General features: G+C 41.6%; 1 protein-coding gene across 7 annotated transcripts in view; it reads left to right on the top strand.

Annotated features, from left to right (window-relative positions):
• Window positions 1-1,119: 1,119 nt before the first annotated feature.
• Window positions 1,120-25,159, top strand: part of rabggta (Rab geranylgeranyltransferase subunit alpha) — a 62,978-nt gene continuing 38,938 nt past the window's right edge. For 2 of the 7 annotated variants that reach the window (XM_084692329.1, XM_084692328.1), the window contains exons 1-5: window positions 1,120-1,198; window positions 15,948-15,979; window positions 16,136-16,246; window positions 19,806-19,930; window positions 20,037-20,224. In XM_084692329.1, the coding sequence (XP_084548455.1) occupies window positions 1,135-1,198; window positions 15,948-15,979; window positions 16,136-16,246; window positions 19,806-19,930; window positions 20,037-20,224 (520 nt within the window). In that variant the 5' untranslated portion in view covers window positions 1,120-1,134. Of the gene's footprint in view, window positions 1,377-4,564; window positions 4,620-13,745; window positions 13,994-15,947; window positions 15,980-16,135; window positions 16,247-19,805; window positions 19,931-20,036; window positions 20,225-25,159 lie in introns of those variants that run through there. The other 5 variants (XM_084692331.1, XM_084692330.1, XM_084692332.1 and 2 more) reach the window with 5 other exon arrangements.

Here is a 25,159-nt window from a genome sequence, read left to right as displayed (position 1 = left end):
CGGGACGCAGTCTCACTCCACTTGCAAGTTTTCCACAAATCACAAAAATAGAGTATCTGGCTAAAATCACAATTCCCACATCTCCTAAAGGCTGCCCTCCTCGACATTTTTGGTGTCGAAATACTTCACAAGCAAGAGGTTTGTTAATGTAACTGTATACATATCTCACTCATACTGGCTAATCAGCTAACATGTTAAAGTAGTCTACATCCAAAGTCGCTGTCGTAAAACTAGTCTCTTTTTCACAAACAGCTGATTAACGGAAGTAGCTTCGAGGTAAAATTAAAAACCTTTAAAAACGTCTACATTTAGCAAATATTGTTGATATTATTGTGCACACGTATTTTAGTAGCGTTAATATGTAATTTACTTCCATAATTTCCCCAGGAATAACTAATAAAACGTATTTCAGGAAAAAAGCTCAAACGGGTTTGTCCTCCCTACTATTAGGTTTGAAAAACAATCAGTCAAAATTATATTTGACTTATTAACAAAAAAAATATTGAGGCAATTTGGACATTTACATAAATACACTTCTTTCAGCCATTTTGTTCCTCCTACCGGAGGAACCCTAATAAGAAGAATACTAACAAAAACAATAGGTTTCCTCCTACCGGAGGAACCCTCATAATAAAACTAACAAAAACAATAGGTGCCACAATAATGGCCCCTAATAATAATAATACCAACAATTACAATAGGGTCCTCCTGATGGAGGAACCCTAATAAATATATGTGGCGTTAGGAAACATTTTTTAAATGTGGCATTAGGAAAAAAAAGTCCCATTAAATAAATAAATTTCGTCTTTACAAAAATGTTATTTTTCAAGTCAAGTAAATGTATTTATTTATTGATGTAAGTAAATTCAGCTAAATTAGATGCTATATTTATATATTTATTGCCTTCTTTTTTTCATTTCAGGATTGATTTCATCCATGTTTATTTATTTATCTTTTTTTTTGACTAACACGGCGTTCCATATGTCAACCAAACAATAAAGATACATTTCCTCAGTCAAACGTGAGTGCAGGCTGGATTTCTGACAGCCATTCAAATGATAGCAAAAACAAGTGTTCAATTAGGGTCCACTCTCCGGTTATCGGTCAGATTCAGAGCGTATCCTTACTTCAAGAATGCCCCTTTACCCGTTTTTCTATCCTATTGGACCAGTGGCCACAGTTTTACACGCACCTCCCGGTGAGCATTGAATTGTTTGTTTCAGTTTGTTTATCGTTTGAAACTGTCCAATCTACACTCCGGAGCAGAAGGTGGCGGTAATGCTCCCACAAACTGGATGCCAACCACCCTAATACAATTTGGCGTAGAAGACGACCAACTGAGTGCACTGTAACGGCGGATCTGGAGAGTGAATATTGTAAGCAACTTTATCGATTAAATAACATGTTTTTATATTAATTGTTGAAGCCGTAAGAATGAGCAAGGTTTTAAATCCCGTAACGTGAACAGTCTTCGATGTTATGTTGGCTACCGTACTTCCTGCTCTGTGGAGTATGGCTGTAGCTAACGGCCTCTACCCAGTGTTGGGGTGTACATACTGTACAGGACATTTTATATCAGTTCTGTTCCGTTTGTCTTTTCATTACGCATGTAACCTAACGTAACTTAAACTTATCTCAAGTCAGATTTTAGTCCCCGATTTCTCACACAACCTGTTTTTGGCCGGGATTTTAGGTATTTTTTTCGCAACGTTGCACCGCTTTGAAGGTATTGAGACCAGTGGCACCAACATGCTATTTGGCATTCTGCAAATGTCCTTTACGTCATGAACGTTGATTTACAGCTTAGGTTTTAGCCTACTTGAGTAGTATAACTAGCAAGCAGTGGCGGCTGGTGAAAATTATTGTAGGTGGGGCTGTGAAATATTCAGTCAATTCAGTAACCATCCTAATACAATTGAACACGATACAAGTTCTCAAAGAAATTGTAATTAATTAATGCACACAGCTAACCACGGACATCTGGGCACTTGAGACACTCTCCCTGATATTATTAGGAAACACAACACAACTATTACTGTAAAACTAAATATGAAGGATTTATAGATGAATTTAACACAATGTTTGTGCACCAGTTTTGTTTTCTCAGATAAATGTTTAATGTCCTTAACTCCTGTAACAGTCCATGCTGTATCTGTTCCGAATGTTATAAAGAGCAAGCACGGAAAGCAAAATAAGGCATTGACCTGACTGCATCCTGCTAGCCAGGCCTCTCTGTTGTAGCTTACCAATCGTGGGAGAAACCTTGTGTATGATTTAGCTCTACCCTTTTCGCTCGCCTGTTGTCTAATTTTGATGTCAGGCTGGGCCAAACTCTATTTTTATAAAGTTCTCCTCTCAAAAGGATTTTGGAGAAGATATCTGACAAAATTTGAGATTGGCTTAAGTCCGGTCCGGAGTCATTTTCAATAACGTAAAGTAGGCCCTACAGCTGCAAAATCACTTCTATACTCTAACTCTATGCTTGGGGCGATTATTTCAGCGCCCTTTAGGCACCATTTTTGAGGACGCTGATTGGCTTAATATGTGTTTCTTGTTAGCAATGGTCAGCAATTCACCTATCCCCAGCAGGTTGGTCGGTGTTTCTATGGGTGATTTTTCTAGCGCCCCAGATGTCGAGCATAAAGTAAATTTATCTCAAAACTGAATTTTAGTATTTATATACACAACACATTATTGTGTATTTTTAACACAGTCATGCTTAAAATGAGTAGTCATTGATTAGAAAATATATTACATGAAAAACAAAAATCTAAAACAGTTTTCACCAGGGAGGGCGGCGCCCTCTATTGACCAAGCGCCACTGCCAGCAAGAATAGGGCCGAATCCCAATACTCCCCCTTACCCCTTCCCCTTACCCCTTCCCCTTCGTTTTGCGCGTTCCCGTGAGAGCTAGTGGTGTCCCAATACTCTTTTTGAGCTAGGGGAAGGGCTAAGACTAAGGGGTATACACCCCTTAAAACCAAGTGAGGTCGGGAGCTTACTTGAAACCGAGGGCTATGTGAAAACTGCGCGACCGGCAACAATGGCGGCCAGATCATCCAGAGAGTCCGCTAAATATAATATTTTCGGCTTAATTAATTGATAAAAAAATTATGACAGTCTTGTTTTGTGTTATATACAGTCATGGACATATATATGTGCAACCATTTTCCTAATTGAAACGTTTCAAAAAATCGCTAGTTTGGTACGCTAATATTACAGTGCTGAATTGCACAACAGTCCCGCATTTCTTTGACTAGCATGTCTACAGTTTAAAGTAAACTCCATTAGCAGCGAATTTCGTTTAAATCAGTGCATAACACTACTTGCTTTGGAGATATCGATACGTGCTAGATGACGTACCTGTAACCAAGTGGTGTCCCATTTCTTAGGGCTATGTAGCCCTTACCCCTTAGTTTCGAGGGCCAAGGGCTAGGGGTAAATTAAGGGGAAGGGGTAAGGGGAAGGGGTAAGGGGGAGTATTGGGATTCGGCCTAGATGTCAGTTAAGTATAATGCTTTCATCGAATTGCTGTATTTATTTTAGCCGTAGTAGCTGTGAATACAACGTTAACTAGTTGTTACCGTAGCTAGCTATTTACGGTAATCTAGCTCTGAAAGGTCCCATGACATGAAAATTTCACTTTAGGAGGTTATTTAACATTAATGAGTTCCCCCAGCCTGCCTTTGGTCCTGAAGTGGCTAGAAATTTTGATAGAAACCAAGCTCTTGGTATTCTTCAACGCCTTTGAGAAAATGAAAGCTCAAAAGCTTGGTTATGAAAATCTTCTCATTATGTCGTCATAAGAGGGAAGGTTACCTCCCCTTTTTCTGCTTTGCCCGTACAGAGAATTTGTATTCTAGGGCTATTTCACAGGATGCATTAGGCACATAGAACAGCACCCGGGCCATTTTCAGCCCAATCAATGTTACATACCATATTCAGATTACCTTAAAGGGGTCATTGACTGGGTTTTTGGGGTATATCACACTGTTCTTTAAGTTCTCCGAATAGGGTATGTAACATTGGTTGGGCTGAAAATGGCCAGGGTGCTGTTCTATGCCCCCTGATACATCCAGTGAAATTTTCCTGGGGAAAAATGTATGCTCCTGAATATACAGATGAGCTGTGCGCTGATTGGTTGGTTTTCAACGAGTGAAGCTGCGTAACAAAAACGCAACATGGCCAAAAGCACTCACTGAAACATCAAAGGTGGAGACTTAAAATAAAAATGTGCAAACAAATCTATTGTGTCTACACAACACTGTTTTCGACACATTGACTAGATATCATTTTAAATGATAATGGCTGGGTTTCCCAGATTCGTTAAGAAGCTCTTAACGCTAAGAGCTTCTTAAGGCCGATTTATACTTCTGCGTTTTTACGCACATGCACACGAGAAACAAAAACCGTCAAAAAATGGCCTCTGCGTGTCCACGCAGAGCCCTCGCAGAGCTCTGCGTGTGCCTTCTGATTTTCCTGACTGTCCGTCTGTCCGTGCGTCTTTTTACGGATACCCCTTGGCTATGATTGGTCCGTATTAAGAACCGTTTGCGTCAGGGGTGGGGGCGGGGTTGCCATGACCAACAAGAGAACAGAATCCTTTGACCGCCATTGTTGTAAGTTTTTACAACTCTTATTTCAGCTAAACAGTACATGTAAATCAGCATCTGAATTAAAATGTGACGAGAAATGGGCAGTGTAGTTGCTGAAAATGTGCTTATTTTATTGATGAAATGGTTCATTTGTTCTTCTGCTCCGACCTTTCGATAACCTAGCTAGCATCGCAGTGCAGCGTCATCTACTGTTCTGGCGGTGAATTGTTTTCAACACGCAGAGCCAACGGAGTAGTATAAATTCAACCTGTCCGTCCGACTCCGTCCGACTCCGTCCGACTCCGTGCGTGCGTCTGTCCGTTAACGGAGACGCAGAAGTATAAATCGGCCTTTAGGGGTGTTCTAGAACGCTACAGATGCAGCCATTAAAAACGGTCGAAAAACCAGCATTTACAAATATGCTGCACATTTTTGACAAACACATGGCTGACAACTGTCGAGCATTTCAACGATTTCCCACGCTCTCCTGGTATATCTAACGTTGAAAAGGCAACACCAACCAAGGAGCCCTGTTAACGTTGTAAACAATAACGGACGATGCGCAGGTTCATGGAGTGAAGCGACTCGCTAAAAGGCGTGAAAATTCGCCTTGGGGGGAGAGGGGGGTCATTATGTAATCAGTGGCATAAAATGGTCTGAAAATTACAATAATATCGTTTATCACAATTAATTTTGGTGCAATATATCGCACAATAAAAAGTAGTTATTGTGACAGCCCTAGTCGCAGTCAAGCGACGGTGCGTCATTGAAATCCGCGCTAAACGTATTATTTGCCTCTAACGCAGTCACAGGTGAGTGAAATCGAAGAATTTACTATCCATTGGCTAATTAAAGATCATGAAATGATCATGAAATCGTGAAATTTGGTCGCATATGCAAGTGATTTACTCGCATTGTAGAGGTTTGTGCTCATCACAACTGCAAGCTGTAGTATGATTTTGTCGGTAACAGTTATTAGCAATGCTAACGTATCCTGTATCAAGCACCTGCCTTTCTCCAGTTCTTTCAAATAGATCTAGATCAGGCGTTAGCTAGGAATGGGCGATATAAACGATATGCAATATAAACAATAAAAATTGGCCTACGGTAGAGATTTAAATTCTATTGCTATCGCGATAATGCATGTAGGACGCAATCTACCAGCAATATTTTGAGAGACGAGCTGCAACGCATCATCGTTTTAGTCATCTTGAGTTGCTATGTCTGAAAGCGAAAGCTGGTGAAAAAGACTGATGCAACATCCATTATTTGGACTTGGTTCGGATTTAAGCCGTACGTCCGACGAGCAGCAATAAACTACTGGGGAGGGTCGTTACACAGAACGTTACACGTAAGCTTTTTTTTTTATTAAACAAATATGTATTATATCCTCTCCTACTCTTCCTTAAAAGCCTAACAAATCTATCTCTTTCCCTCCCTGACCCTGTCTTTCTGCATGAGCAGCACTGGTTGAAACCTCAAAATATTGTAAACAATTTCTGTATATAATATGCATGTAGCACCGCTAGTGCTAAATAAGTATTTGGTCGGCTACATTACGCCGGGTAAATAGGGCTCTTGAGACAGCTCACCAAAAGAACGACGGGGAACCCACTTGTTTAGCAGATGAAGACATGTTCGTAGGTGCCTTGTGAAAAGTCACCTTAACTTTCCTAGACTTGTAGCTACGGTAGCCTACTAATGCTGAAGGCTTTCTGACATTGCATAGCGTTGTTGCTAGCGTGTGCTAACGTTATGACTGTGTGTATGTGAGAGCAGGGAAAGGAAATGCAGCTGAACTAATACGCTGCTTGTTAAAAAAATATGTGGCGGCCGGTGTTGAGTCTGTGGCCACACATTATGTGTGGCGAAACACTGGGATCTATGTAACCTGTTCTGAAATGGTTCTATTATAACAGGGGTAATCAATTAGAAACTCAAAAGGTCTACTCACCAAATTTCCATTCAGTCGAGGGTCCGGAACAGACCATGGTTTATTTTTATGGCCCTTACCTCTCCCATTGACTCCCATTCAAAATTGACTTAAAGGGGCAATTGACTGGGTTTTGGGGGTATTTCACACTGTTCCTTAACGTCTCCGAATAGGGTATGTAACATTGGTTGGGTTGAAAATGGCCCGGGTGCTGTTCTATGCCCACTGACAGATCCTCTGAAATGTTCCAGGGAGCAAAAAACACTAGCTTTTCTCCTTTTATGGTGTGCTCATTAATATTTAGATGAGCCGTGTGCTGATTGGTTGGTTTTCAACGAGTGAAACTAGGGAGCAAAAACGCAACACGGCCAACAGCAGCACTCGCTAAAACACAGAAGTTGGAAACTTGAAATAAAAACGCACAAATAAATCTATTGTGTCTACACAACACTGTTTTCAACAGATTGACTATATATCATTTGAAATGATAACATTACTTGTTTCCACTTCTGTTGTTGAAGCAAACTGGATTGACTTGAGTGGGTAGAACGTTAGGCTACAGCTTAGCAACCAAACCATATCCTGATTCTACTCGGCTTCAGTTAGCTAGCTAGCTCTAAATAACTTGCCGAAAAATAACATGACCAAGATCTGGACAAACATGCATCGTGAATTGTAGATTTACATTACACAGGTTATTTATTTGAATGAAACACAGTCAGGAACATGAATCAACGTTAGCCCCATTGCCAATAAACTAGGCTAAATTATCACACATTCTACCTATGCTCTTGCGTGAGCAAGCTAAACTTGTTTACATGCCTACAGTTTAGGTGTTACTAGTAACAGTTACTAGCAATGCTAACGTATCCTGTATCAAGCACCTGCCTTTCTCCAGTTCTTTCAAATAGATTATCTAGACAGGTGTTAGCAATAATCCAGACTGCTGTTCGTTTTCTGGCTATTTTTCGGAAGCTTCCCTTCTTATGCCGACTACAGCTAGTCTAGCTAGAGTCATTTGATGTGTGTAGAAACTTATTTAGCATTCTACCTGGTATGCTATATTATACAGGAAACGTTAGCATTGCTAATAACTGTTAGCACAACATCATACTGTCAAATCCTGCTTGAAATTGTCCAAGGTTGTCAAAACTGTCTTGGGTGAAATGTTCAGAGCAAATTAATGATTGAGTGTCGAACTTCGCCGGGATCTTCTCATAAGACAACAGCAGCCATGCCTGTTGAATGTTTGGCTCCTTGGGAAGACTGTGAGTGTTAGCCTTCACTGTACAGCCTGGAACACAGCATTTACGACCGTGGTCCATTTTCAATATCCTTGTTATAATTCAAAACGTTCTTCTTTGTAATTCCTTATAAGTAGCTTACACAGAGCAGCGCGCAGCTAAACTAGTATCGGAGATAGACGCTACCTCGGGCTGGTTTGGATGTAAATTCGGGGGCGTGACAAATATACAGACCAGAGCCAAAAAGGGCGGTCCCCGGTCCTACGTAGGTCCGGTAGCTTTGTTAAAAAGCTAGCGTTTTACAGCCAAATTTTTTCTTTTTGAGATTTGAATAGGAAAGAGGTGTCAATGGACTTTGATATTCACGGTATGTTCATTTTACCCACCAAACTGTCGTTATTCAACTATGACAACGTAAAATCGGTTTTGCAGTCGATTGCCCCTTTAAGTTAAGGCACTGTGCCTGTGCCCCTGTGCATCTTTCTCCCATAGACCTGAGTTCTGGGGGTAATTTTGTTCAGTGTCTACAAGTGACGTTTCACTTTAGCTCTACCACTTTTGACAAGGGCAACCGTCTCATTTCAGATTAAACACATCGGTTTTGTGCTCCCCACCGGCAACACAAATGCATTCTTGTCAGTCCATTCTCTCTGAAATTTGCAATTTTTTGGAATCAACTGTTCGCTGGGGTTTGTCACGCCATTATTTTTGCCAAGGAAGAACAGATAGGCTAGCTACCGTTAGCAAATTAGCCTGCGCTGTTGCGAATAACACGCACAACCTGCGTGACCCACAGAGGATGCGGCCAACGTTGAGTGAGTGAGTTGTCATGGTGATTGCTATTCCATTGGCTATTAATATCGGCCAATGGTCCGGGTCCGGATAGGGAGCTGCCTGCGTCCGGACTCGGACCGCAGTCCGCCATTTAGTGACCCCTGTATTATAATTTATATATTGTGATATATATTGTTATTGCAAGAGGCTGCAATGTATATCACAATATGGATTTTAGGCCATATCGCCCATCCCTAGCGTTAGCAATAGGCTAGACTATTTGTTTTCTGGCCATTTTTTCGGAAGCTTCCTATCTAATGCCGACTACAGCCAGTCTAGCGAGAGTCATTTGCTATGTAAGGCATGTTGGTGTGTTAAGAAACATATTTAGCATTCTACCTATGCTAGATACAGGAGACGTTAGCAAATCTTACTTTAAATTGTCCAAGGTTTTCATTCAAAACTGTCTTTGGTGAAATGGTTCGAGCAAATGAATAAATGAGTGTCGAACTTTACAGGGATTTTCTCATAGAAAAACATCAGCCATTCCCGTCGAGTGTCTGGTTCCTTGGCAAGATTATGAATAGTGTCAGCATTCCCAGTACAGCCTGGAACACTGCATGTAAGATGGTCCATTTACAATATACTTTAAAACGTTCTTATTTGTTGTTCGCGTGGAAGTACACAGAGCAGCGCGCAGCTGCTAATGTCTAGAGATCCTGGGCCAGAACAGCAGAGGGCTGGTCTGTATGTAAATGTTGGGGCGTGTCTAAGGTGACAAACGATTCCCTTTAAGGAACAGTGTGAAATACCCTATAAAATCTGTAAATCACCCCTTTAGGAAAAAGGGGTATCAATCAACAATATCAATATTGTGTAAAATCTTCCCTATGGTATCGAAAATTTTATTGAAAATCAATATTTTTCGAAGGTATTGTATCGAAGTTAGAAATTCTAGTATCGTGGCAGCACTGGTAGTAATCGAAAATATGTATTTAAAATGTTGAAAATACAATCTCCCCTCCCCTCCCTGAGTCACCAACTAACCGCGGTGGAAGGGTTTGTGTGTCCTAGTGATCCTGGAAGCTATGTTTTATGCTAAAGCTATGCTTTATGGCCCTGGTAGGGTCACCCAAGGCAAACAGGTTCCTGGCGAAGGACCAGACAAAGCGTGGCTCAAAAACCTACCATGAAGAAAACAATGGTTCTCAGTTGCCTTTGCCCGGAAGAGGGTCACCAGGGCCCCCCCTTGGAGCCAGGCCTGGGGGTGGGGCTCAATGGCGAGCGCCTGGTGGCCGGGCTTTTTCCCATGGGGCCCGGTCAGGCACAGCCCGAAGAGACAACGTGGGACCCTCTTCCAGTGGGCTCACCATGACCATGGTCATGGGGGTCGGGTGCAGTTTGAGACGGGCGGCGGCAAAAGGCCGGGGCCTTGGCAGTCCGGTCATCGGCTGCAGAAGCTAGCTCTAGGGACGTGGAACGTCACCTTGCTGTCGGGAAAGAAGCCTGTGCTGGTGCGCGACGTAGAGAGTTTCCGGCTAGATACAGTTGGCCTCGCCTCGATGCACAGCATAAGCTCCGGAACCAGTCTCCTTAATATGGGCTGGACTCTCTTCCACTCTGGAGTTGCCCTTGGTGAGAGGCGTCGAGCCGGGGTGGGAATACTTGTTTCCCCTCGGTTAGGCGCCTGTACATTGGGGTTCACCCCTGTGGACGAGAGAGTAGCCCCCCTCCGCCTTTGGGTGGGGGGACGGGTCCTCACTTTTGTTTGTGCTTACGCACCAAACGGCAGCTCAGAGTACCAACCCTTTTTGGAGTCTCTGGAGGGGGTGCTGGAAAGCGCTCCTCCTGGAGATTCCCTCGTCCTCCTGAGGGACTTCAATGCTCATGTGGGCAATGACAGTGAGACCTGGAGGGGCTTGATTGGGAGGAACGGCCCCCCCGATCTGAACCCGAGCGATGTTTTGTTGTTGGACTTCTGTGCTGGACACGGCTTGTCCATAACGAACACCATGTTCAAGCATAAGGGTGTCCATAAGTGCACCTGGCACCAGGACACCCGAGGTCTCAGTTTGATGATCGACTTTGTAGTTGTGTCGTCATACTTGGGGACGAATGTCTTGGACTCTTGGCTGAGGAGAGGGGCGGAGCTTTCAACTGATCACCTGGTGGTGAGTTGGCTTTGATGGTGGGGGAGGACGCCGGTCAGGTCTGGCAGGCCCAAACGTAATGTGAGGGTCTGCTGGGAACGGCTGGCGGAACCCCCTGTCAGAAGGAGCTTCAACTCCTACTTCCGGGAGAGCTTCGATCATGTCTTGGGGGGGGGGGGGGGGCGGGGGACATTGAGTCCGAATGCCATGTTCCAGGCCTCCATTGTTGAAGCGACTGACCGGAGCTGCGGCTGCAAGGTTGTCGGTGCATGTCACGGCGGTAACCCTTGAACCCGGTGGTGGACTCCGGAGGTGAGGGATGGCGTCAAGCTGAAGGAGGCCTATCGGACTTTATTGGCTGGTAGGACTCCAGAGGCAGCTGATGTGTACCGGCAGGCTAAGCGGAATGCGGCTTTGGCGGTCACAGAGGCAAAAACCCGGGCATGGGAGGAGTTTGGTGAGGCCATGGAGAATGACTTCCGAACGGCTTCAAAAAGGTTCTGGACCACCATCCGGCGACTCAGGAGGGGGAAGCAGTGCTCTGTCAACACTGTATACGGTGGGGATGGTGCGCTGCTGATCTCGACGGGGGACATCCTGGATCAGTGGAAGGAATACTTAGAAGACCTCCTTAATTCCACCAACACGCAGTCTGGGGACATCGGGGGGGCCCTTCTATCTCTGGGCCTGAGGTCGCCGAGGTGGTTGAAAAGCTCCGCGGTGGCAGGGCCCCTGGGGTGGATGAGGTCTGCCCGGAGTTCCTTAAGGCTCTGGAGGTTGTAGGGCTGTCTTTGATGACACGACTCTGCAACATCGCGTGGACATCGGGGACTGTGCCTCTGGACCGTTAGACCGGGGTGGTGGTTCCCCTCTTTAAAAAGGGGAACCAGAGGGTGTGCTCCAACTTTAGGGGATCACACTCCTCAGCCTCCCAGGGAAAGTCTATTCGGGGGTCCTGGAGAGGAGGATCCGTCGGATTATCGAACCTCTGATTCAGGAAGAGCAATGTGGTTTTCGTCCTGGCCGTGGAACAGTGAACCAGCTCTATACCCTCGGCAGAGTCCTGGGGGGTACATGGGAGTTTGCCCAACCAGTCTACATATGTTTTGTGGATTTGACAACCGTTCAAATTCAACCGTGTCCCTCGGGGGCTCATGTGGGGGATGCTCCGAGAGTACAGGGTACAGGATTCCCTGATCGGGGCCTTGGCGTCCGCAGTGAGGCGGGCTCTGCATTGGTCCGTCGTGGTGAAGAAGGAGCTGAGTCGAAAGGTGAAGCTCTCTATTTACCAGTCGATCTACGTTCCTATCCCCTATGGTCACAAACTATGGGTAGTGACCGAAAGAACGAGATTGCGAATACAAGCGGCCGAAATGAGCTTTCTCCTCAGGGTGTCCGGGCTCTCCCTTACGGTGCGTTCACACTGCAGCGGGGCGGGCAGAGCGGGGCGTCAGCTTCCAATTCATTTTTAATGAAACCAGGCATTGACGCTTGCGTAGGGCATTGTGGGAAGGCGGGCGGGGCGTCGACGCTCACGTAGGGCATTGTGGGAAAGCGAGCGAGGTGTCGAAAGTTGGATTTTCTCAACTTTATGTAAATGAGGAGCGTGAAACCACTAGCGTTGGCCAATCGGGTTGGTTTTTTGTTTCTTGTAACGTAGCAACTGTTGTTAATGGTAAACATTTCAAGCAACTCATCGTATGTGTGTCTACACACTCAGTCTTGTTTTATACGCTTCTGTGCGATTAGGAGACGTTGACAAAAAATGTATACCTGGCGCAGGGTTGCTGAGGTTGTCGGTGTCCCTGGTGTGTTAAAATCAGTTTCGTCACTTTAGCTAGCTACAGTACGTAACCTAGTTGTAACTTTTTATCTGCATACTCTACTAGTCTAGCTACAGTAGTCTAGTTTACCCGGCACACGATTGACAATCAACGTTGAAATGCTGGTTGGCAGCCACTCGCTAGCCATACATTAAATGTGTAGTGGCCATAACCTAGCGAATGTTACTGGAAAAATGTTTGAAGTGCTGGACAGTACTGTAGCCTATAGGCAAGTTGACAAGATCATGTAACATCTCGTCAGCGTATCTGATTCCTTGCATCATGCCGTGTAAAAGCTGTATTTCGATCGAGACAGGAGCACCTATATTTATATCGATAATGATCGATATTGTAAGTACATGATCCCAAGTCTGTGCACTTGTCCATGACACCGTTTTACACCAACTACAACAGTGACCTTAGAGAACCACAACTCGGTATTAACTTTTCTTACACGCCCCCGAGCGTGGAGCACTGTGGGAAGGCAAGCGGTGCAGAGCGCTCAGTGTGTCCCACAGATTAGAAAGCTATGTGTGGCGGGGGGGGGGGGGGGGGTTGAACATGATTAACACATTCACAAAATCAAAAACAACAAACAAATAATTTATGCATATGCAGGTAGCAACGCTAGCGCTAAATAACTATTTAGCTAACTGGTCGCCTCCATGACACCGGGTGAGTAGCTAGCTAGCTTCTGAGACTTCTAACCAAAAGACCGAAAGGGAACCTTTGATTAACACATGTTCGTAGGTACCTAGCGAAAAGCAGCCTCAACTTTCATAGACCTTTAGCTACGGCACTAAAGCTGAAGGCTCGCTGTTAATAGCTGTCGGTCTTACTAGAACGGTGTAGGTATGCATTGTTGCTAACGTGTGCTGACATTGTGACTGTGCGAATGTGAGAAAGATGCGTTAGTGACAGAGAGACTGAGGAAGAGCGGACAAAAAAAAAGCAGCTGAACGAATACGCTGCGTGTTTTAACCTAAATCGTTTTTGAAAAAAATTATGAAACGCAATATGTGGCGTCCGGTGTTGATTCTGTGTAAGTCGAGTAAGTCTATGTGTGGGAAGCACTGGCGCTAAAAAACTCTGCTGTGTGAACGCACCGTTAGAGATAGGGTGAGAAGCTCGGTCATCCGGGAGGGTTTCCAAGTAGAACCGCTGCTCCTCCGCGTCGATAGGAGCCAGCTGAGGTGGCTCGGGGATCTGATCAGGATGCCTCCTGGACGCCTCCCTGGTGAGGTGTTCTGGGCACGTCCCACTGGGAAGAGGCCCCGGGGAAGACTCAGGACACGCTGGAGGGACTATGTCTCTCAGCTGGCCTGGGAACGCCTCGGGGTCCCCCAGGAAGAGCTGGTGGAAGTGGCCGGGGAGATGGGAGTCTGGGCCTCCCTGCTTTGGTTGCTGCCCCCGCGACCCGACCCCCGGATAAGCGGCAGATGACGACGACGACCTCCACTCTACTATTAGCTTGGTGATCATCTCGTCCCATTAATTGTTATTTTGCTTTCTTCTGGCATTTTCAAATAAGTCCTGTAGAGCAAACCATGCCATCCAATAGTCAACATGTATCTGAAATGAAACTTGTAATGGAAAGTATCCACAAAATTTTCTTTCAGTGGATACTCCAGATACACTGTAAAGTTTGTAAATTGTACAATACATTTTTAGCTACTAAGCTAGTTGTAGTAAATCTATAGTATTTATTTTACAGTAAACTTTGACCAGAAAATTATGATCAGATTAACATTGTAAATGACACTTGTAGGCCTAAATATTTGTTCAAGATCAGATGTGACACAACTATATTTGAAAATGTTATCTTAATAAAAAAATTGTTAAACAGAGGGATTTTCATCAACTACATTTAAATCTACATAGAACTCAGTAAGTAATGTCAGCTTAAATAACTACCCAGCCTCTTATTACCACTATTGATACCGTATATCTTATTCCTAATAGGCAACAGCTATGGTATTATAGTAGCTTAACTGGAAAATGTTGGTTTAGAGAGTGTAAACAGATGCTTACAAATAACCATTTTACAGCGCAGCGGGTTTTCATAATTAAACCAAAATCAGCTATCAGCCGATTCTGAAATGGTATAAATAATAGGGATGCACCGAATCCAGGATTCGGTTTCAGATTCGGCCAAATATTGGTATTTTTGATGGGTTTCGGATTCGGCTGAACCTTAGAATTTTTTTCCACCAAATCCGAACCCTATGTTTGCACTACGCGCGCTGCGCTGGTCGACATAATGACGCCGCCGTTGATTACGGGAAGGTTTTTACGTAGGTGGACTGTTCAATGATGTAGGCTGAGAGAAAGTGAAAATGGAACTTGTGAGCAGAAAAAGTGTGGTTTGTCTGTACTTTCATAGCCTGACGTTGTCATACTCATAATTCTAGTCAGAATATGAGTCTGATAACTCTCTGTTGGGCTGTGACTATGGGGCGTGTTTCAACCGAACTCGTAAAATAAATGCCTCCTCGCTCAATTGGATAGACCTACAACCAATCAGAGCAACGTAAGATGTTGTTTGTTGAAAACAAATTCAAACCAAGTGCTCTTTCGTGACGTTGTTGATTACGTTACTGTTGATCATCTGTCCATCATCGTATAAAGCCCACCCTGGCAATTTCATTGGTCCGCCCAGCTCCTGGTTTTATATAGTTTGTCCCCAATACGAGCCCCTCCAGACCCAACTTCCCGACCAAATGTTTTTGTGGGTGGGGCCAAGTTGGGCTGGCAGCCAGGCTAGTACTTTCAGTCAAAAGAAGGCCATTCAAGTCGAGCTACATGTTCAATTTGCAACGCCTATTTGTCTCTTGGTGGCAAGGACCCTAAACAATACACAACATATCTGCTGTTAAAACATTTGTGTATGAAACATCCGAAAGAAATTCAAGAAATCTGAAAGGCTAATATTTTGGATATCTATTGGATCTTGAGATAGGGTAAACATAGGCACATGGTATTGTTTTTCCCACTTGTCTTCCTGGCATAACGTTGCCTATACTTTCTTTTTTTTACAGTCAAAAAAGAAATAAATACACTGCTGTGGACGTTGTTTACTTCAATAATGTGTTTACTGTGTTAATGGACTGAGGATGGGAGTAGGATTCGGTATTCGGGTTCGTATTCGGCCGAATCTTTAACCAGTGTATTCGGCCAAACCCCAAAAATCTGTATTTGGTGCATCCCTAATAAATGAAGCAGTCAAATTTCTTATTGGAGTATCAGTCATTCCTTAGTTCCAGTGGATCCCATTTGAAGGAGCACCTTAAATATGGTGTAAGATTTGTTTGTTGAAAAGGTCTGAGTGTAAAGGGATACCCTTTGGTTACTGGCTGTGCAGCTACTTTTAATTCAAGATGGCCTGACATGCATTGAAACATTGCTACATCTTTGTATTTGTCTTTTAGATCTTGATAACCTCTCTCCAACTTTCACCATGGTGAGTCATTTTCTTGATAGTTGTCTTGGGGTTTGGGCTACTTTGTTAATTAACCCATCTTTGTTTTAATTTTATATTCAGAACATGTTATCAGTCTAGTGAGACACATGGTTGATGTACTGCAATAAGCTCTCGATGCCTTTCTCTCATTGAAAGCATGGACGAGTGAAGCTGAAGTCTACTGCTCAGCAGGAGGTGGAGAAGAAAATAGAGCGAGAGAAGAAACTGAAGATGTATGTGACTGCTCGAGATGCCTGTTTTACTAAGGTATGGGTGACAAGGACACAGGATGTAGCCAAAGCTTATGGAAGTTTATTAGACTCTTTATTCAAATGGCAATGTTTTTGTCAAATGGCAATTCAATGCGCAAAGTGACAATTCAATCCGCAATTCAAATGGCAAAGCAGTTGTCAAATGGCAATTCAATGTGCAAATGACAATGCAATCCGCAATTAAGTTTGTATTATTTTGAATACTAATGTGAATGAACGATTATTGCATTGCATTTCATATTGACAAGGTGTTTTCGACTCTTTATTCAAATGAAAATGCATTTGTCAAATGGCAATTCAATGCGCAAAGTGACAATGCAATCCGCAATTTAAATGGCAAAGCAGTTGTCAAATGGCAATTCAATGTGCACGTGACAATGCAATCCGCAATTCAGTTTGTATTATTTTGAATAAAAAATTTGAATGAACGCTTATTGCATTGCATTTCATATTGACACAGTCTTTTCGACTCTATTCAAATAGAGATTCAATGTAGTAGCTAAACAGCGCCCCCAGTCTATTGCATTAGCATTTACTTGTCATCACGCTCTTTTTTTTGCAAAATTCAAATGGAAATGCAATCTGTCAGTTACCCTATCAAGGCGGGTCCCCACCCCTATTGTGGGTAAGACCCAACTGTACTCTGCTTCTGAGTGGCTACTATGGCGTGAAATTAGTGCCAGTAGAGCGAGCTCTGTAAAAAACGATTTGTAACTTGCAAAAAAGATTTTTGTCTCTGTAGAAAATGATTCGTGTACTTGCAAAAAAAAAAATTGTGTCTCCGTAGAAGAAGTCAAGATTTGTGTACTTGCAAAAAAGATTTGTAACTTGCTAAAAAGATTTGTGTACTTGTAAAAAAAGGTTTTGTGTCTCCGTAGAAGAAGGCGGGAACACTGCTCCCAAAACCATCTAAGCCAATCAAATATAGCCATTTCTGTGTGTAGTATCATTGGACATTTTCGTCTGTCTATCACACAAAGAACGTCAGCGAATAAGAACAAAACTACAATGCTGATGATTTCAATGGCGAGTCATTTGGTAATGTTTAACAATTTAAAATATCCATGGGCATGTATCTTTAATGCAACAATTAAAGATTATTCAGTTCACACACTCTTAATAGTATAAACTAATGGCTAAGGGTCGTAGTAAGTTGAATAGCTTTTTTTAATGTAAATATGTATACCGATATTCAATTAGACAACCAGACCTTGTTGTGTCAGTCCCTGAGGATGCTTTTGGAAACTATGGCAAATATGCCATGTTCAGCTTGTCACTGGAGTCCAGCAACCTGTGACACAGGTGTTGGTCTCTAACCCTAAAGCCAGGAATATACCAGGCTTGTTCAATTTGCATTATATATTGTCTAGGGCTGTGAAAAATAACGCGTTAATGCTTTATGATTAAATTACAGGATTCATTTGTTATTTTTGTTTAACGCATTTAACGTAATATAACCACAATTCCACCAAATCAGCAACTTCTGGATGAAAGTTCGTGTTCCAAAAAAACTAAGATGGAACATCCAATAAAACCAAAGTGATATGCACACTCTGCGGCAGGGCTCCAGACTGCGACCAAATGGTCGCTTTTTGCGACCATTTTTTGAGACAGTTCGAGCATTTTTTACAAGCACTCACGCATGTGCGACCTACAAATTTTGAATTCATTGAGTGTGCACAATGTCAGCACACGTTAGCAACAACGCATAGACACAACGTTCTAGTAAGACGGCGATATCAGCTTTCCTTCTGCATTAGTACCGTAGCTTAAAGTCTAGGAAAGTTTTGGCAATCTTTTGCTAGGTACCTATAAACCTAGCTAAAAGTCTAGGAAAGTTTAGGATATTTTTCGCTAGGTTCCTACGAACATGTCTTAATCTGCCAGACAAGTGGGTGCCCCTTCGTTCTTTTGGTGAGCAGTTTCACGAGCCCTTATTACCCGGCGTCATGGAGCCTAGTAGCTAAATACTTATTTAGCACTAGCGTTGCTACTGTATCCCTGCCTGTGTTGTCTTAATCTGCCAGACAAGTGGGTGCCCCTTCATTCTTTGTATAATTACCGGACTACTTGCGGAGTGCTACGAAAGACGTGAATCCGAAGCAAAAAGGCCACTTCCCTTGACAGCAGTCAGTTATACATAGCAACGGTCTGTTGCTGTTATCGAAAAATAATTGACCGCAGAACGTTGGGGAGCATTCTACAGCATAAAAAACAACCGTGTAATAAAAGCTTCTTAACAAATCTGGGAAACGCGGCCAATATCACCAACAAATCGTTTACTTGTAATCTAATGTCATTATAAATCCTTCAACTAAAATGTATTTGTAAGGGATGTTTATTTTAAAGATTGAAAACAGATGCATCAAAGACCGCTGTGGTATGTGTTGCCCGGGCAACCGAGGCTAATGTCATGATGCTAACGTTTCAGTTATATAGTAGACTACTGTTTCCAAAAGTAAATGTACTTCCTTAATAATATCAGATTATATTGTACATTACACTTCACAATTGTGTTTCATATCACAAGTATGAAGTAAAATGAGTAAATAGATATCACCCTGGCCTTTGTTTGTGGTTTTTCTGTAGCTGCCTTGCAGTAAAGCTATAGTGAACCGAGCTATCTGCCAGAAGTTAAGGAGCTGCTTAACAAATGTTCTGCTACAGGTAGTCACGTGTGTCTTCGTGACATTAGTGACGTTAGTAACGTCAGTGACTGTAGCTAGCAAGTTAGCCACCGTTAGCTTCACTTTTAGCCACAAAAACGTAATTTTAATTTAAACCATGCAACGGAACGTAAATAAAAATACAAGAAACGCAATCGCTACTAAGATGAACCTTTTGACACCGGCGTTGTCTATGTACTCCAGATATTGAGGGATCCTTAGGGGTGGGAAAAGAAACAATAATTAATACTAAATATATATGAGAGAGAACAATGTTTTCAATGTGCTCTCGCCCAAGGCTTGAGCACACCCAATTAATTGTGTTATTTGTAACTGCAGAAAATGATGACTGGGTTCTGCTTTTCCTCTAAAATGTCATTATATTAAACGAGCGAGTAGATGATAACAACTCACTTCATTGACTCTAGCGCCAGCCATCTGTGTTGGAGTTGTTGGTTAATGGAAGTAGCGTTAGGGTTAACAGCTTAAAACATACACTATTTGTTAATAAGACAACTTTTTCAATATTGTATTCCTCCATCAAAGATAGGTTTTCAATAGGTTTAAATCTATCAATCTTTCGCCGTTAAGTGTCACTGTTTTGTTCGGCATCTTTTCTTTTTTTCGCAAAGTCTTATCCTAATCGTATTTTTCCCATAATGCAAAGCGCAATAGGCTATCTAAGTCTGTCTTACGTTAGTTACAGTGAAGCTTTATGCAACAGGTAAATTGACGTGTCTATGGCAAGTCAAAATTAATAGACTAGGTCTATTTTTATGCAACTGGCCCTGGTTTCTATCCAAATCCAAATTATTTTGTTGCTACACCTATATTTGTAATCTGAAGCTGTTTAAATTATTATTATTATTTTTTTCCCATTCTGATCAGAGACGGGAGAAGGTGTTGGATGATGAGGCACTTCAGTTGACCCAACAGCTACTTTCCTCCAATCCTGATTTTGCTACTCTCTGGAACTACAGGAGAGAAATCATGTTGCACCTGGAGACTATTTGGTAAGACAATACATAGATATGTGTATTCTCAAGAAATACCCATTAAATTGATAGGGTTCAAAAATGTTTTGTAATAAAAATTAATTGTCTATCTTGTCTGTCTCAGGGAGGAAGACAAATTGCAGAAGATGTATGAGGCTGAGTTGTTGTTTCTGGAGTCATGTCTGAAAGTTAACCCTAAGTCCTACGGCAGCTGGCACCACCGAGGCTGGGTCTCAGTCCACCTCCCAAAACAAAACTGGGCCAGAGAACTGAGCTTATGTGACCGCTGCCTCAGCTTGGACGATCGCAACTGTGAGTCATTGTCAAATTAACTGTTGACATGAGGAAGTATTTTAGAAAAAGATCCCCCAAAGTGCAGAAAGATGTTTAGCTTTACATATCTGTTCAGCATACTAACATACATAACATTGGCGTTAAGATTATTTAACTTTTTATAGAATCATTATTATTGCAATCATCACAAACCTTGCCTTTAAACGGCATGGGTCAATGTATTATTTGTCAAGTGAATGAAGAGGTGCTTGACTTAAAACTGACCATGAACCATAAATGGTTATGACATGGATTTATTTAATCAGGAGTAGTAATGAAGTATCGAATCTCCAGCAAAAAAAATGTTTATGAGTGTGTGGCAAGGAAAATAATTTAAACAATTTACAGACTGACTAGTGAGTTCAAGCGATTTTCACACATAAATGGACGTTATAGTAAACAGAAAACTGATGAATAACATAGTTAGATGATGTATGGTGTTACGTTAGCACTGGTGCAAAAATTACTTTTAAATGATGGCAATAAAAAAACATTTAGAAGATTGATTTTAATTTAAATTCTACTAATAACAGAAATGCATTCCGTGTGTTGATTATACTAATATGCTTGGGTGGGGACAAATGGGAAGTGGAATTTACAGAACTGTCTTGCTGCAGTCGTTTTTTTTTACAAAAATGTTTATACGCGATGTGCCATACATTTACATTTATGCATTTAACCAATGGCTTTTGAAAACAGATAGATATTATTTCTCAACTTAATTTAAATGAATATATTTTTTGAAGATGAGAGATGAGAGATTTTTTTTAGATGAAGTAGGCCTACACACGTGAATCATTCATGTCTGCACTTCAAAAAGTCTGAATTTACGTTTCCGAACACGGACTAAAGTGCTTTACGAGCAGGAATTTACTCGACGGAACTGTCTTTTGAGATTCTGTTTCCACCTGTTTGAAATTATTTGCAACACATTTTAGTTTAGCTTGACTTTTAGCCTGGCACGGAGCTACTGTATCCCTGCCTGTGTTTGAGCTGTTGCGCTGTTATACTCAGCAAGTATCGTGTTGTGGTGTCGGAGGACTGATTGAAAAGTGCATCATACATTTAAGTCATTAACTAAGACTTGCATGTACAGAATATAATGTCACATTAAATAATGTATTTAAACTGAAGCTTATATGGTGTGTCGCTGTATATCTGTTGTAAAAATGACAGTAAAAAAACTGACCCATCTGCAACCGACGCAGGGACACCCCACAATTTCCCCAGAAATGGTCCCAGTGGCGATTCTAGGATCAGACCTTTAGGGGGGCTCGGCCCCCAATGAGAATGTGACATGAATACAGTGCCTTGCAAAAGTGCTAAACGTAAACCCCTTGCTAATATAAATCCCTAATTTCACTGGATAACAATTGATACATGCATGTATTATTATGCAAAATATTGAATGAAAACACTAAGGATGTCCCTTTCTTCATGAAGTACCAGCATCAAATGATAATAAACAATATATTTTAAAAATATATTATTTTTTGGGGTGCTGAGATTACATTTAGGGGTGCTTGAGCACTCCTAAAAAGGGTCTAAACCATTGCCACTAAATTGTACCCTCTCTATTTACATTAATAAGTGCATTGCAGGTCAATATAAGGTGTGCCCCTAAATGTTCTGCTTGCGCTCCTAAAATGTTCAGTCAGGGGCTACTGTGCTCCAAGTAAAAAAAGTTAGTCTGGAGCCCTGCACTTGTTTAACTGCATGTTCTTATGGTTCTTCCCTTTGGTACTTTTCACAATGTATGTTGTTTGCATGTTTTGGCTGCAATGTTTGGGGCTATCTCGTTGTTATGATTAGTGACCTATGCACTTTTGTAAAGCTCTCTCTTGGAAGTTGCTTTGGATAAAAGCGTCTGCTAAATGTAAATTTAACAATTTCCAACGCAGCCTCCATTGGTATTCTTAACCTGGAATGATAATATATAGTATAGGCACGAAGAAAATAAAAGGAATTTGCAAAACACCTGGAAATAAATACATTGATTAGAAAATATATATAAAGTTCTATGTGCTCGCTAGAACTTCTATTGTAGCCGTCATCCCAATTCATCACTCGTCCAGTGCATGTCCGCGAATACGTTTAATAGTATTTTTCAAGTACAGCCGAACCCTCGTTCAGTTTTGATCAATAGTAATCGCGTTGATAGAAAGATAGTGTCTTCTTGTCTGATCAAGACGCAACTGTGATGTGCGCGAACAATAGCTTGCTTTGATAAACTATCAGTTGTGTGTTCCATTTCTGACCACTGGTTAGGTCTAGATTCTATTGATTTATATTTCAGTAGTTTGCATATATATGTGAAGAGGTAAACCTTGAAAATCTTTGAACCATACATGATAGCACCATGGGGCTTGAACTATTGTCAATCTATTAGCCTATCTATTTAAATCATTTTTTATGAAATGGTAAAAAAAAACATAGATGTCTGCTAATAAGGTGAAACGATAACACAAACTGTTTTTTTTTGTTTGTTTTTTTTTTGCACCAAAGACCCATTTTGACCCAGGAAAACCCCTGGTTTAGGGTCCTTGCCACCACAAGACAAATTGGCTTTGCAATTTGAACATATAGCTCGACTTGAACGCCTTCTTTTGACTGAAAGTACTGCCAAACAACACTTTTTCTGCTCACAAGTTCCATTTTCACTTTCTCTCAGCCTTCGTAAACACCTTCCCGTAATCAACGGCGGCGTCATTACGTCAACCAGCGTAGCATGGGTAGTGCAAGAGTAATGTTCGGCTGAAAAAGCCCAATATTTGGCCGAAATACGAAACCAAATCCTGGATTTGGTGCATCCTTAGTTAGTTTTAAGATCACCGTCTGGCTCCTCTGTGTTCACAGACACACCCAGACACATGCTCTTTGTGAGCATGTGCACAAAGTGAAAATTGCACTCGCACAGGCACTCTCTATTGCTCTCTTTTTGTCCTGTCACATAAGGACCTTTGCATGAATTGTTCCATGTGGGGTTAATTTTGTCAAGTTGCAAGTACCATGTTATGGCAACTGCTTAAATTTGCACATTTTGTACTTTGTACCAATAGCTGTCCTATCTAAATTGTTTTTGTTTTCAAATGAGGGCAAAAGAAAATCATGTTTTTGTATTACTTAAATGCAAATGCAAACATATTGTGATATATATCGAACATCGTAAAAGATTTGACTATATTGAGATGTAATTTTTTTACAATTACACCATGTGTCAAGGCGTGAAATGGTCTCGAATCTTTCATGGGGATTTCTCTGCTAGAGCATTTCAGGTTTACCAACATTCAGATAACGGGGTATCATCTTCAACTATTTTCTGAGTTCAATGTATGACACATTAGAAATCTTACAATCTGCACTTTCATTATCTATAATAGTGAGAAATAGAGAAATGACCGTGGCCGACATCAGCGCCTTTTCACCAGACTGTAAGTCTGTGACTGTAAGTAATATCATCAGACGATTGAGATAATCTGTCCACGGGGGTAAAAGGTATACACGACTGTTTCTCGACTTCCATCTAATCTCGTTATTTCTGGATCCATAATTTACTGAAATGTACCATTTTATCCATTGTGAAGGATATTGCAGCTATTTTCTCATCGAAACTGTTGTTCAAATCACTGAGTTAGGTGAATGTACATCAATTGAATATCTTGCTATAGAGATCAAAACAGAATCAATACTTTTGTTATATATCGGTCACCCAAGTACTCGCCAATATTCATACAAGGGGTTATTATCACTGTGTCACCAGATATGACAAAGCAGTTCTATACAGAGACTTAAATATCCAAGTAAATCTACCCCTCTCAGACCATCATTGTATACTTTTTGATGTGGAGATCATCTTAACAAAAACCACAAAATAATTCTTAGTCCAAAGAAGACATCTAGACTAATTAAGTGTTAGTGAAAAAAAAAGAAAATGCCATGCAGGAGAGAGAAAATTGAGAAAAGCAAAGATCCCTATCCACTACAATATCTATAAAGATACACTAACTACCACCTAGTCTATCAAGGAAAGAATATTTTTCCAACATTATTACAGAAAATGCCGGAAAATCCAGATTTATTTTCTCCACCATTGACCAGCTGCTTAACACTTTCCCTGCCCCCCCTCTATCCTCAGCAGTTAAATGTGAAGAGCTTGCTGTGTTCTTCAAGAACAAAATAACTTATATCAGAGCTAGTATCACTACTAGTGGAGGTGAAACTGACATGAGTAGATCCTGCAATGTAACCATGAGCACATTTACATGTATCACACTAAGTGAACTTTGCAAAATTGTCAGTAAATATACCTCAGACGTTTTCCCAGATGCCTTTCAAACAGCTGTTGTAAAGCCCCTTTTAAAGAAACCCAAATTGGATAACAGTATACTTGTAAATTACAGACCAATATCAAATCTTCTATTTATTAATGTATTGTAAAAGATGGTATTAGTCCAATTAAATTCCTTTCTTGAAGAAAATAACATCTTGGAAGTCTGTCAAAATAGAGACCTCAGACTAAACTCTGATGCAAATAAAGTCTCTATCCTTATCCTGTTAGATCTCAGTGCAGCATTTGATATCATTGATCACAACATCCTAATCTATAGACTGGTAAAGCTTATTGGGTTCACGGATCGTGTATTGCTGGATGAAAACGTATGTCAGATCAAATTAATGAAGTGACCAAAACGATTTTCTTTAACCTCAGGAATATAGCGAAGGTACGACCATTCATAAACCAAAATGATGCAGAGAAGCTAATTCATGCTCTTATATCCAGCCGGCTGGACTACTGTAAAACTTTTCGCTGGTCTTCCCAAGAAAACCACTGAAAGACTACAGCTCATTCAAAGCTCTGCAGCTAGATTATTAACCAAAACTAAAAGGAAGAGAACACATCAAATCAAAATGTAA

This window comes from Hypomesus nipponensis, chromosome 26 (genome assembly GCF_054491055.1).
Source record: "Hypomesus nipponensis isolate SF chromosome 26, ASM5449105v1, whole genome shotgun sequence".
NCBI lineage: Eukaryota > Metazoa > Chordata > Actinopteri > Osmeriformes > Osmeridae > Hypomesus > Hypomesus nipponensis.
The sequence above is the reverse complement of the archived record's forward strand: the minus strand, read 5'-3'. Positions and strand labels throughout refer to the sequence as shown.